This window comes from Euphorbia lathyris, chromosome 2 (assembly GCF_963576675.1).
Source record: "Euphorbia lathyris chromosome 2, ddEupLath1.1, whole genome shotgun sequence".
In the NCBI taxonomy this organism is placed as follows: domain Eukaryota; kingdom Viridiplantae; phylum Streptophyta; class Magnoliopsida; order Malpighiales; family Euphorbiaceae; genus Euphorbia; species Euphorbia lathyris.
This window is the reverse complement of record NC_088911.1, coordinates 30,475,571-30,489,757: the sequence shown is the minus strand read 5'-3', so window position 1 is coordinate 30,489,757 and position 14,187 is coordinate 30,475,571. Positions and strand designations below refer to the sequence as shown.

The window sequence follows — 14,187 nt, the reverse complement described above, 5'->3', positions numbered from 1 at the left end:
TTTATAAACGAAATATTCAATATATCAATATTTGCAAACTCTAAACCACAATAATGTGTTTGTAAATATGGCAAATTAGGATTTTTTTTTTTACTTTCACCTAATATAAAATTGGTATCAAGTCAAATAAATGATAAATTGCATCCATGCCCACTTAACTTTGTTATTACTAATATTATGATCATTTAAATTCAAAATTTGACATAAAAAGTCATTCAACTTTACTTTTTAGTAACATAAAAGTCACTCAATCCTAACGACTATTAATAACATGCAATTTTACATTGTAGAGCTGATGGAAATGTCATTCTAAGTAATTTTTTGGTTTTGAGATAATTTAAATGTTGTTTAATTATGAGAAGGAAAACTCTCAAAATGTTAATTTGAAAAATCGAAATTATAGTTCCATGGTAAATATGGTTCTAAATTAATTTTTGAACTTTTTCGTTTTAAAATTGTCAACATTTATGTTGACGCCATTTACTTTTATAAATAGCAAAAGCAAAATTGAGTGACTTTTATGTAAGATTTTAAAATTTAGTGATAGTAATATTAGTAGAACAAGGTTTAGTGGCCATATGTGTAATTTACCCTGAAATAAATTTGCAAAGCAGGACATACAATTTGAGAAATACAATGGTTCATCCGTAAATTTGGCAAAATAGGGGACAAAAATATAAGAAAGAAAGTAATAGAAAAAAAAGAGCCCCATCAGAAGCAGAGAAAACCAGAAAGAGATTTGCCCTAGCTTCCTTTTGTTCGGCGACCAAGCGAAGCCCTCAAACACTATTTCTGCTCGCCGCTCAGGTAATGTTTTCTCTCCGTTTCTTTTGTATACGATTCAATTTTATTTCACTCTATCTAACCTGACATTTCTCCAATTCAAATAGAGTGAAGCTAGTAGCCCAAAGAAAAAGGTGATTTATTTCTCGTAATTCTGGTATCTTCTAGTCGATTGTCTAATAGACTTTAGGAATGAGATTCGAATTTACTGATAGAAACCTCTGCTTATTTACGGTCATGGGTGAACTGATGATCAGAGATTCTAAGAATTATTTTTTGCAGAACCTTTTGGTCAAACATTGTTCAATGTCTGATTGTTTTTATTTTTCTCCCAATTGTATGTATATGTTACGCTCGCAATCCGTTCCTGTTCTCATTTCCAAATTTCGTCTTTATTTGCAGCTTGTGAATTTATAGATATGCTGTTGTGTTGTTTTGCTACTGTATGTGGCCCTAACTACATCCATGCTAGAAAAATATTTGTTTTCTTTTAACTCGCAAAATAAATGATTTGTGTTACTTTATGAAGTCCAAATTGGTTACAATTCTTGTCTTGTTGGGTGCCTCTAAATTTATTGTTCATTCTATCTTTTACCTTTGCTCCTAGAATGTGACTGGGTTCGCCAATTTGTCTTGGGAATGCAGGAGGTTGACTTAGTTTTATTTGTAAATGGCAACAAGGCCAGACATAGATGATGACGAGGACTTTAGTGAAATTTATAAGGAATACACTGGACCTCCAGTTTCAACTGTTAATAATGCCCAAGATAGGTCAAAACCAAATAAGCGTTCCAATGCAGGATCCGACGAGGAAGAGGAACCTCGGGACCCGAATGCTGTACCAACTGATTTCACCAGCCGAGAAGCTAAGGTATGGGAAGCTAAATCAAAAGCTACAGAGAGGAATTGGAAAAAAAGGAAAGAGGAAGAAATGATTTGCAAATTATGTGGGGATTCAGGTCACTTTACTCAGGTACTATTTTCTCGTTTGGAAAATATTTAGTAGTGAATATATACAAAGATGTACTGTTAACTCCATTTCTACATGCTTTATCATTTGTTATTACAATTATTATTGAATCTCTAATAAATTGGCAATTAGTGTGAACAATGACTAAAATACAAATTGTATTATGTACTAAATTAGTTGTAATATTTTTGAGCTCTTTTTATATGACTTCATGCTAGAAGACTCAGTTTTATTTGGCATGAAAACTGAGTGATGCCTAAAGTAAACATTTCTGATGAGCATCCTGATGTTTTTATATTGCTCAGGCTTTAATTTTGCTATTCTTATCTTTACGTTTTACTTATTCTACATTTTGATTGAAGGTTGTCATGTTGCAGTTTATTGTATCTCATATATGTTTACTTCTGAGAAACACCAAGTGTGTGCTGAGAATGCCCGTTTCACTTCTACCTAATTCCCACTCCATCCCATTCCTTTTCCCCCATTTTTTTTTGTCTATGATTGAATATTTAACGATGCCATCTGTTGCATACACAGGGATGTCCCTCCACTCTTGGAGCAAACCGCAAGGCTCAGGATTTCTTTGAAAGGGTTCCTGCAAGAGAAAAGCATGTAAAAGCCCTTTTCACAGATAAAGTGATACAGAGGATCGAAAAGGACATTGGCTGCAAAATCAAAATGGAAGAGAAATTTATAATTGTTAGTGGCAAAGATAGGTTAATTTTGGCAAAAGGTGTTGATGCTGTGCACAAGGTGATTAAAGGGGATGGTGATCAGAAGGGCTCTTCTAGTTTTCACAGAAGCAGATCTAGGTCGCCTGAGCGTAGTCCAGTTGGCTCACGCTTGCGACGTTCTGAATCTCAAAGATCTTATTCAGGTCACCCGCGTGAAGCAATGCAGTATCAACCAAGGTTTGGAAGACAAGATAAGAGTGTTGAAGATCGTGTTCGTGGGGATCCACAGAAGTTTGCTAGGGGTTCTCCACAAGGTAGGCACAGCATTGTTTATGGCATCAATAGAAAACTGGTAATCCAATTTTTGTAGTTGTCTAGGTCCCTACAGATTTTCCTTTGTTTTTCTGTGTTCATTTTGAGGAAATTTGGATATTTGGTAATGCTGCTTGTTGCTTATTGTTTCTTGCAGCAAGAGGTAAGTTCTTAGCTTCAAGCATATGTGTACGATTCTGAAGTATTTTCGTGGGTGAGTGTCAATTGATCGGGACTGTCTACTAAACGAAATTATTTATGCAAAAGCATATTTGGACTTGTTTGCGACCAGATGGGTTCCCTGTGTGAATGTTAAATAGCATGTAATTAGAGCTATCATCTAGCATCTTGAGCTCAAGTGCTTAACATACTCTTCATTTTATGAAGCTTATGGTAATGATGGCGGTAGGAGTCGCTCAAGCCACTCTAAATCACCTGGATGTCCCCCTTACGCTGGCAACTCATATGGGTCATATGATAGTCACAATCAAAGTGTGGCTGGTTATAGAAAGGATGGGTGGGAAACAGAGAGACGGGGACATGATCTGCAATCTGGCCGTGACAGTCGTCAATTTGAGTATTCAACCTTCCCACAGACGTTAGAAGAGCTGGAGTTGGAACTTAAGAGGGAGTTGGCCGAGCTTGGTAAAATCCGTGACAAGGAAGAAGATGAAGAGAATTATAAACATCGGGAGGTAATTAAGTTACTTTCCCAATGCTTTATACTAATCTGTGATCCTCATATGCCATACATGTTTCCCTTTATGATGGAAGAAGCAGAAATTAGCTGAATAATTTTTATATATGGTTGACTTTTAAACCATTTGAATGTTGTGATTGAACGGTTAATCTTGTTTATGTATGTCTTTTCCTTTTTTTTTTCCATGTCTTTATCACTCTCACTGACATGAATTTGTAAAGAAAACTGTTTTTTTCTCTACATATCCATCCTTTTCAATTTGTGTTATGATGAGATTGGAGTAAGAGCTGTGTGGGTTATCATACAATTGCAGACTGTTAACAAACTTAAGGTTCTTTTCTTGCTAATAAGGGAATGGTTACCGCATTTTCTTTGTCATGTGAGAATACTAATGTGCCGTAAAATGCTTCATTGCTGTATTGATCTGGAAACCTGATATCTGTCCTCTTGATTTTAGACTGTCAGGGAGATGAAAGAAAATTACATGAAGAAATTGGCTGTCTTGAGGAGCACACATGCCAGACGGTGGGAGGAATTTCTTCAAATTGATGCTCAGAGGCGTGAACAACCGGCAAGACAGCAAATGCCCACTTCAGGTTTTGGCGGTTATAAGCAACATTCATACTCTGATTATGATGGATCTGCAGCGAATCCCCAGTATAATGCAGCAGGTTTATCATTGGATTCAAGGGCTAGATACCCAAATCATGTTGAAAATTATTCTTCAAGGACTCATGACAGTTTTGGTGAGTTCCAGCGTCAGAGGCGTGAGGATTTTGGGAAGGCATATGATCGATACTAAATTGGTGTACTGCAGTTGGGTGAGTTATCTCACTCTCTGACTGAATAGAGAAAATAGTTGTATTTTCTCTTTATTTATTCTCTCCGTTTTTGACTGTCCCCTCTCAATGTTGGTCTTTTCATGATTTCTTTCCCGAAATTAATGATAAGTTTAACACCATCACATTTGGGGACAATGGATGGTAAAACAGCGGTCAATAACTTCTGGCATTTCACCAAAATGCAATTGTTTTCGCCCAATGCACAGGAAGGTGCAGCTTTTGTAAAAAATTCAGTAGGGTAGTGGGGCAGGGAGGATGGAAGGAGTCTTTTTATGGGTATTTACAGATTTTATGATGATTATTATTAGAAGTTTAAAATTTTACTCCAAACATTTTCAGGGTTCAGATCATGGTCGGGTATGAGTAAGTGCACAGGGGAGGCCTGAACATAGGTAAGTACTCCAGTTGTGTATTGACCTTCAGAAGGGTATTGCTGGACATGTTTCAAGTAGCGTTCGTTTTTCTTCAGAACTTTTGTTAGAGGAAGTGGTTTTTTATTTTCTCAGATTGATATGAAATTATTTAGAAGTTGCTGACTCATAAATGGATAATTTTCATCAATGGATTAGCATTTTACAGACTTTTCAGCTCAGTTACTGTAGTTTGCATACACCTACATAAATACGTTCATAAAATGCATAGGCAGATGTCATGCAGTCTCTCTTCGTCCATTCTTCTATATGGAAGGATGGCATTGAAGCAGTTGCACAAATATACTTTTGGACCACGAAAAAAGGGTTGGATAGGCAGTACACTACCAAGTGGAACAGGACCGACCCTGGATGAGCTGGGTTTCAATTAATCAATGTTATCAGACTCGGACCGGACTGGCCGGTCGGACCGGTCTAACCGAGACCCAGATATTGTTCCGGTTCAAGTCTCACTGGGTTTTTGAATTCACAACAACCCGTTGAAAACCAGAACTGACCGGTGATCCGGTGGTCTAACCGGAAACCTGAATGACTCTGGTTTTTTTAGAAAGAAAATTTAATTAACCAAATTTGATTAAACTTAAATATCCACCATCTTTAAAAGTGATAACTTTAGACATGCGCCTCAACAAACTATCCGTTCACTCATGCTTGTATTTATAGCTGCTCCCCTATCTCATCTTTTCCTCTAGCTTTTTCTTTCTTTGAACTGACATGCCTAGCTGAAGTTTGGTTTTTTTTTTTTCCTCTAGACAAATAAAAAAGCCATTAAACATTTGTAAATAGAAAAAACCAAGTGAACTCAAATATTTAGTTTTTGAGTTCTACTAAAATGCATTAATATTTTTATTTTTTTATCATAAAAATACATTAATAACTTCTACATATTTAAAAATAGAATTTCTCAAAAGCTTTTTTCTTTTAAATGCATTAATAATTCCTTTTATCTCTTTTAAAACTATTTCAAGTGGTTCATTTTGAGTATCAAATTATCATTTGTTACTCGTTTGTTTTGAGTTTATAATATACCGTTAAAAAGATCTTATGGCATAAAATATGTTAATATATTTCAAGTTATTCTAATTTATCCATTAAATATTTAAGTCTCAAGCTCACCAAAAAAAAAAAAACAAACCAAAATTTGTTTATAATTTGTTTTGGATATATATAATTTAGAAAAGTAATTTTAAATTAATTACATATATTTAATATATATAAATATTTATTTATTACGTTATCCGGTCCAACTAATCCGAGCCATTTGGTCTAACCAAGTGATCCGTGATCCTTTTAAATAAATCCGGTGGTCCGGTTCTGATAACATTGCAATCAATGCAACAATGATGAGTCGGGGCTCAATTTATTGCAACAGTGTCTTTCATCAATTATTCAATTAAAAATACATTAAAACTTCATCTTTAAACTATTTTTTTTGTTGGCAGTAACTTGGGATTAATAAATTTACATACGATCAATTGAACGGCACAAAATTGACACGTAATTGGGTAATTGAACGACATAAAATATTTGAGTTTAGTTTAGTAGATAATTGGTTATTTTTAATTTGCAGATATTTTTGAGTTGGATTAGTGTTGATTTACTAATTTGAAAATGACACAAGTGTTTAAAATTATGAGTAAATAATTTATTATTTCCTATATTTTTACTTAACAGACTATTTAGTTTTTGTATTTTAATAATATATTGTTTAGTTCTTAATTTTTATTTTATTCTATGGTTTAGTCTCTTACTATTTGAATTATTAAACAATTTAGTCTCTATAAAGGCTAAATTTTTTATAACAAAAGTTATACGACTAAATGATGTTTCATTAAAATATAAAGACTAATAAGTATGTTAGAGAAGGTCCTGTTTGTTAAATAGTTGTTAGTTGATAGCTGATTACATTAGCTGTTAGCTGATTTGACTAGTTGATTATGTAAACTTGTTTGGTAAAACTTAACTGATTTTTAATAGTTGTTTGTGTAAAATGCAAATAAAGACATGTTAAAGTCTTTATTTGGGGTTAGAAGGTAATAAATAGGGGTAAAAATGTTCTTTAAAAGAGATTGAGCAATAAGCTAACTGAAAAGACTCCTAACATGAGCCTTTTCAAAATTAACATTTTTGGACTCAATAAATTCTTCCAAACATCTTTTCACCAAATACTATTATTAGAGTGCATCAAATCTTTGCTTTTACCCTAAAAAACTCTTTACTAAACATGGCCATAAAAATAAGGACTAATGAATTATTTACCCATTATAATGTTTTTTTCATATGTTTATGTGTCTAACTTAATTATGAATAAAATCGCAATTATTAAGTGTAAGCACAAAACTGGTTTTTATTTTATTTTATTTTATTTTTTTATTTTTGTACGTGACTTGTAAATACATTGATGAGTTATAGTATAATCCATATAAGGATTTTTTTAGATAGGTTGGGTTATACGAATTTTTTAAATGGGTTGAATGAGTTGGGATATTGTGGGCTGGAAGATTTATTATATATTTAATATGAATTATAATACATAACAATTCAATTTTATATTTTTTTAGGACAAAGTGCGAAAAATTGCTTGTGGTTTGTCTTATTTGCAAATAGATGTATGTGGTTTAAAAGTTTACAAATATAGGTATGTGATATGTTTTTTTTACAAAACAAAGTATTTAAAATTAAACTTTTAAGTAATTTATAACAATCAAGAGTATTTTTTATTTTTCTTCATTTATTTATTGACAAAATACGGATCCCAAAATCAAATTACAATCGTGTAAAATCAACTTAAATATTAATTTAGTTCATAAACTATTTAATTAGTAAAAAACATAAACTCCACCATATTATTTATTGTTTCGATTTAGAAAGTTGCTTTTTTGGGTGGTTGTGTTTTGCTGATATCTAAGAATAATTTTTTTAAGATAAAAATGTTTTTGGTTGTAATCAAAACTTAATTGTATAGTTGTAATAATTTGTTTTCTAAATAAAACATACCAGAGACTTTTTTTTTTTGAATCATAAATGGAACCTTTCAATAAATCGAACCGGACCATTTGTCCTGTTCAAGAACCAAAGTTAGCCACAAAGGCGCTACAAAAACACAAGACGAATTAGCATTGGAACGGGAGTGCCTAGCAACTAAGTGAGCAGCCCCATTCGCTAATCTTGGAACATAAGTCACCGAGAATTCCCGGTTGTTTAACAATAAAAATTTGCAATCCTGAATCATAGAACCGAAGTCCGATAAGTCATTCTGTTGTTTAAAAACTGCATTAACCATATTCAGAGCGTCTGATTCAAACTCAACGTACGCCCTCTGATTTGTGATTGCCCAAAGGAGACCCTCTCTCAATGCTAACGCTTCAATCATTGATGGCGAGAACAGACCTTCCCGTGCTCTGCTGGTGTAGCACAGAAAGGAACCTGTTTCATCCCATATTATGGCTCCGGTGCCCCCTGTATCCGGCTCTCGAAAAATAGCACCGTCCACATTGCATTTCAAAAAGCCCCTTCGTGGATAGCGCCATTTAGCTTCTTGCGGGTGATGCTCTACGTCCGTCAAGTCCGCTGCTTCGTTTTTGCTCGTTGTCGGTCCCGATACCCGTAGTTCATGCTGCTGATTCCAAGTCTGCCCAACTTCCGCGATCGTCAAGCTCCTCTCCCGAGCTTCGTGCAACAAATCCGCAACGCAGTTGAGGGCGGACTGCCGCGATCGCTATGGTCCTGTGTCTGCTGATATCCCTGCTGCGGAACGATCCCCGTTGGTCTGTAGGGACCGGCCACTGCTTCTGCTATATTTCTATTAGTCGCCCTCACTGGTTCTGAAAGGTCGAAGCGGATCTGATCAGTTTTGCCTTGCAGATTCACGTGTTTTCTTTGTTGGTCCCGTATAACGTGACAAGGTTAGTTCCAGGGGGGGATAGGAACTATTTAAAATTTTGTCCGTTAAGGCCGACTTCTTTTCTTTGTGAAAAGGTTTACACAGCGGCGCTAAGTAACTTTAAGACACAAGCTTAGTCAACTGGTGACTAAGTCTGTTTCTTTCCTTGAGTCAGGAGATAACACTTAAGTCTATTCCTGAACTCAGCTTCTTAGTGCACCCAACTCAGCGTGAGTTCGTTACTAAGTCAGTTTTATAGCAAGCAATATATATAAAGGAGTTTAAAGGTTAGAAATAAGTTACTCAGCAGACATATCCTGGTTCGGCCTCTCCGCCTACGTCCAGTCCTCGGAACTCGTTCCGAGCTTTTTGAATCCTCTACTGAGCTCTTTAAAGGTAGAGCACGAAAACTTTTACAACAGAAGCTGAGTATACAAGAGTACCTTCCTCTATTCCTCTACTCACTCCTATAACTACCGCTGAGTACTATAACCGAGTACTCAGCTTCTCCTTTCTATTCTTCTAGAAATGATAAGTGTTTGTCCTAAACAACAATTGCTAAGACACTTTAGATGAATGAAATCACTCTAGACTTTTACACAATGATTGGAATTGGTGTAAGATTTGCTTTGCTTTTCTCACAGAACTTCAAGTATGAATTTGGCCAGCGTTTCGACTTGATTGAAGATCTGCATCGAATGAAGCAATTAAGAGGTCTATTTATAGTGACACTTGAGGCACCGGTGATTTCGAATTTCGAAATAACCGTTGGAGTAAAACGGCTTCCTGTCGCTTTCACTCAATACGTGCTCAGCGTCCTCGGCCCATCATATTCGTGTATCTTCTATCTTCGCTAGTACTCAGCAGCTTTTCGTCAGATGAAACATAATATTTCCACATTTATGGCAAAGTCTTCCAGACAGCTTCCTGCGCCTTCTGAGCTTTACCCAAAGTAGGAATACTTTGTCTCCAAGTTTATTCCGTTCTGCCGCTGACTTGTACTTCTTGTCGTTCAACTCAGCAGCTTCATCTTGAAGCAATTAGTCGACGGCTTCTCAATCCTTCTTGTTGCTGGACTAACGCCTTACTCAGTACGACGATGTTTTGAGTCTACTTGGGCCGTGAGGCTTTGATCTGTTGACTTGGGCTTGACTTCCTCTTTTGGGCCTTTGGGCCATTTATCTTAATGTCTTATAAATCAAATAACTCAGCATTGAACAAACACATTAGTATGAATAAATCAAAACATTTAAATTTAATGTGTTTGAATATTTTTATCATTCACATAAATAATTTTGTCAAATCAAAATCATGTGGAAAGGTGTTTCAACAAACTCCCCCATTTTGATGTTGGCAAAAATATTCAATAAGGAACTCAGTGTTGAGCTCCCCCATGATGATTGACCTATTCTTAACTTCATAAGATTCTCCCCCGTAAGGGTTGAGCCGCTGACTTAGTTTTACTTTAAACATTTTAAGGTTTAATCAAGTAAGTCTAAAGTCAGTGTTCAGAGTTAGGTCAGTTCTTGGACCAGGCTTATTTCACTCAGTTTCGATACAAAGTTAAGCGGAAGATTAAGTTCGAATATTGGAGTTAGCTGAGTGAGTTAATTGAGGCTGAGTAATTTTACTAAGTGGCCAAGTATATGATTAATTCAATGTTTGTCAATCCTTAGATCCTTTATTCAATTAAGACATTATGAGACAAGTTGTGAGTTTAGATCAACACAACAGATAAGCATTAAAGCGAAGAAAAATTAAATAACAAGGTTGATTGAAGATACATTTATATTGATATTCAGCACACAACACAACATAAGTAAGTAAGCAAGATCACAAAAAAAAATCTATCGCCTAATATTAAAGGAGACTTGGTTAGGCTTAGTCTTGTTTTGTTGCTGAGGTTGAGTGTTAGGGGGCTTTGGTTGAGTGTTAGGGGGGACAACTGACAAAGTGGAAGTGGAACCAGGATGTTGGTTCTTTTGCTGAGTTCCAACTGGATGTTTATCTTTGCTTTTCTCCCCCTTTTTGCCAATCAACGGGCTGAGGGACAGCTGCATAAAACTTCCCCTGCTCAACATCACGAGTTAGTAGGGCAGAATACTGCTGGATTTGAGCCGTACTGTGCTTGAGCCCGTCAAAGACCTTGATCCCACTATTCATGTTGGACGCCGGAATGTCCATATGAGAGCCGATGACGCTGAGTATAAATTGAAGGGACTTGCCCATCCAGCTCATGGTATCGGTCATCATAGCATAGGACTGGTGGTACATTTTAAGTAGGCCAGCGTCATAGTGGTGTCATTGGTTAGTCTGATGTGTGACATGGTCATATGTGGCCTTTGTAAGTTGAAAAATTTCAGAGGTCTTGGCCTGTTCAGTTTGCATCTCTTCTCTTGATAAACTTAGCATGCGAAGGGATTCAGCAATTTGCTCGATTGTGCATTGAGAGGTAGAGCCAACTAATTCTCGAGTTGTGGTCAGTTCAGTTTGGACTTGAGTAAGTTGAGCTGATGTAGCCACATCAGAGTTGGCGGCAATTAAGGCGTTGAGTTTCCCTTCAATTGTGTCTATATGGTGCACCATGTGCAAGTGAAGGTTGGCCATTTTAGTAGCGAACTCTTGCTTTGGCTGCTGAGCTACCGTTTCGGTCAGCACACATAAGAGCTCTTTGAGGCCTTTGAGTTCAGTGAGGAGTTGAGTGAGGGTGCTCAGTTGTGTAGGCTCCGCTAAACTGTGCTCAGTGTCAGTTCCATGAGTGCACTGTATTTCTGCGATGAGTTCTTGGGTAGCTTGTAAGATTCGTTTCCCAGATTGGGAAGAAGTCAAGAACTGCATAGGATCAGTTGGAGAAGGTTCAGGAACTGAGTTTTGGTTGGCTACAGGTGGTTGTTCATCTGAGTGCACACCAGGATTAGAGTTGTCCTTTGGATCAGGTGAGGTGTGAGCAATTTGAGTTTCAGACTGATTGATGGGATCGGCAGCAGGAGTTGATACATTTTCTGACTATTCTGGAAGAGAGTTGAGTGGTGCCGTAGCATTGTCTACCTGCTCAGTGTCAGTCGGGAGCTGAACATTGACTTGAGGAGGAGTCAGCTCGAGATTGTCCTGAGTAGGAGATTTCCCTAATGTATGTTCTTTCTCTTGAACAGTGGGTTCATCGATCACTTGCTTTGAGGAGCTTGTAGCAGCGGTGTCGGCAGACTTGGCATGTTCCTGGCCACGAGGAACAGAGGCTTGTTTTTCCTTGACTGGCAAGGGCTTGGAAATGGGTTTAGAGAAAAAGTTGAAGTCCAAGCCAGTCAAGCTTACGATGGGTTCATGGAGAGGTGAGTCATCCAGTATGTCAAACACTTGAGGTTTGTTTGCCTTCTTCTTGTATCGTTTATCACTGCCATCTTTAGAAGGGTTAGAAGATGGAAGTAGATCAGATGACTCAAGCTGAGTTTGCTCAGGTTCTGTAGTTATGGTGTCAATAGTTGACTCATCTCTTGGCGCAGTAGCTGGATTCTTCATCTGCTCAGTGGAGACAGATTGCTTTTGTTGAGTGTTTGAAGGTGGAGTTTGTTCAGCAGATTCCTGAGTTCGCAGAAAGAAGGAATCTTTTAGTACTGATACATCCAGAGGAATTGCATCCAACGGTGTAACTTCAGAAACCCTCTTCCTCTTTAGGGGTGACTCAGTGTTCTCATGTTCATGCTCAACTTCTTGAACTATGGCAGGTCGCTTTTGGGCAGCTTTGGTAGGTTGAGGTTTCTTTTTGATTGACTCAGCGGGAGAAGGGTTAGCCATAATAACTTTCAGGCATTTGACAGTTTGGAGTGTGGGTGCTGCCTTTCTCTTCTTTCCTTTACCGGTCGGCTGAGCTTCCTCTTCAGCTTCAGTCACCGCATCCTTTCCTTTCTTTGATTTAAAAGGAAGACTGCGTGCAAGTTTAGTGAGGTCCTCAATGGTGATTTCCGTACCTAATATGCTTTCCTCATTCTTAAAGCTTATTTTGTAATCCCTAAGGATTTTGGTAATGAGTGACCTAATCGAAGTGCTCCAGTGCTTCGTTGCATAGCCCCGATCAGGAACACAGGCATGTTCAAGGGTTGATAGTTGAGCATATGCCATAAGAAGCATTGTTCGAAGTTGGAGGCAGAGGATGTGGAGTTGACCTTTGGATAGATGTAGTTGGTCAGTAAGTAGTGGGCGTGCCTCTGATGCTGAGTAAGCGAAGTGCAAGAGACTTCCCCTACATGCCCTTCAGGTTTACAGAAGGTAACGGTGTACTTAACCTTCTTGTAGTCATTTGTTCTTCTCAACTCAGCTCCTTCGTGTTGGTCCCTGGTAATTAGTTCCAAGGGGGGGGGGGTTAGGAACTATTATAACTTTTTCGCGTTTTAATTAAGCTGACTGGAAGTTATTTTGAGAGTTTATTAACTCAGCTTATGGTCAGCTTGGTGAGATATGTTTGAGGACAGCTTTAGTCAGATGTTGACTAAAGTTGTTTTCTTGTGAGTTGGGAATTGACACTCTTGGAGGTCAGCTTCTAACTCAGCACCACTTACTTACTCAAGATCAGCTTAGACAATTTATATACCGAGTATATAAAGTAAACAACACATGCAATTATAAGAGAGAGTTTAGAGATTACTCAGTATCACTTATCCTGGTTCGGCCTCTCTGCCTACGTCCAGTCCCCAGAGTCCTCCGGGATTTTTGAATCCAATACTGAGCTCTTTAAAGGTAGAGCACAAACCGATTACAAGGCAGTTGAATATGCAAGAGTACCTTCCTCTATTCGTTTACTCAACTCCTACTAAGTGCTACAACCCAACACCTAGATTTCTCTACCACTGAAATGCTTACAGCCAAGCACTTAGCTTTACACTCTCAATATTCCTATTGATCACAGACTTGTTCCTTTTGAACTAAAGAACACTTTAGATGATTACAAATCAATCTAGCATTTACACATAGAATAGAAAAGTGGGTGTAAGATCCTTTTTGTATTTGAGTGCTTTTGAAACTTTCTCTCTTGTATTTTTCTTTTTGATGCTTCGGTATTTGTCCAAGTTTTTCGATTGTCCTTTTATAGAAGGAAATCTGTAGATTTGATCGTTTTGAAATGTCCTAACCGTTAACATCAAAACGGCTCTTTTGGGGAACAATTTCTGGAAAGCTTCAGACTGCACCTCCATTCCCTTTCTCTGTTTTCTTCAGGCGTCAGGTTTGTCTTCTAGCGTCTGGTTTGTCTTCTAGCGTCTGGTTTGTCTGTTTGTGCCAGTTGTCTGTTTCCAATAATCCAACGTCCCATGACTCTTGGAATTAGTCTTTTAGGTGTCTTCGAGGTTCCAATTATTGGTGCAGAAGATTGGCAGACTTTGTCTTTTAGTGAACGGATCCTTCATGCTGTCCTGACTGTTACTCAGCTTCGTTTGTTCTTTTCGAATGTTCAACGTTCATGCTGAGTTCCTTCAAGGTCAGCTCCGTTCTGTTTAACCGCTCTTGAAGAAGTCTTCAAATTTAGTCAGCTTCGTTTTGCTTCTGAATTTTAACTCCACTCAGCTTCTATTCTGTCATGCTGAGTTCCGTTCTACTCAGCTT

At 37.3% G+C, this 14,187-nt stretch overlaps 1 protein-coding gene across 2 annotated transcripts; it reads left to right on the top strand.

Annotated features, from left to right (window-relative positions):
* The first annotated feature begins 670 nt into the window (after positions 1–670).
* Positions 671–4,861, top strand: LOC136217616 (uncharacterized). 2 transcript variants are annotated; one of them, XM_066004216.1, is made up of 7 exons: positions 698–807; positions 891–917; positions 1,429–1,756; positions 2,291–2,741; positions 3,127–3,434; positions 3,897–4,260; positions 4,621–4,861. In XM_066004216.1, exons 3-6 carry the CDS (start codon positions 1,454–1,456, stop codon positions 4,239–4,241), a joined length of 1,407 nt encoding a protein of 468 aa, XP_065860288.1. In that variant the 5' UTR covers positions 698–807; positions 891–917; positions 1,429–1,453; the 3' UTR covers positions 4,242–4,260; positions 4,621–4,861. The 2 variants fall into 2 exon arrangements, with proteins under 2 accessions (XP_065860287.1, XP_065860288.1); XM_066004215.1 differs by lacking the exon at positions 891–917 and having other exon boundaries at positions 671–807.
* The last annotated feature ends 9,326 nt before the right edge of the window (positions 4,862–14,187 follow it).

Coding starts and splice junctions, on each gene's coding strand:
- LOC136217616 (XM_066004215.1), top strand. CDS start 1,454: ATGGCAACAAGGCCAGACATAGATGATGACGAGGACTTTAGTGAAATT. Junction 1,757..2,290: donor ATTCAGGTCACTTTACTCAG/GTACTATTTTCT, acceptor TTGCATACACAG/GGATGTCCCTCCACTCTTGG. Junction 3,435..3,896: donor AGAATTATAAACATCGGGAG/GTAATTAAGTTA, acceptor TCTTGATTTTAG/ACTGTCAGGGAGATGAAAGA.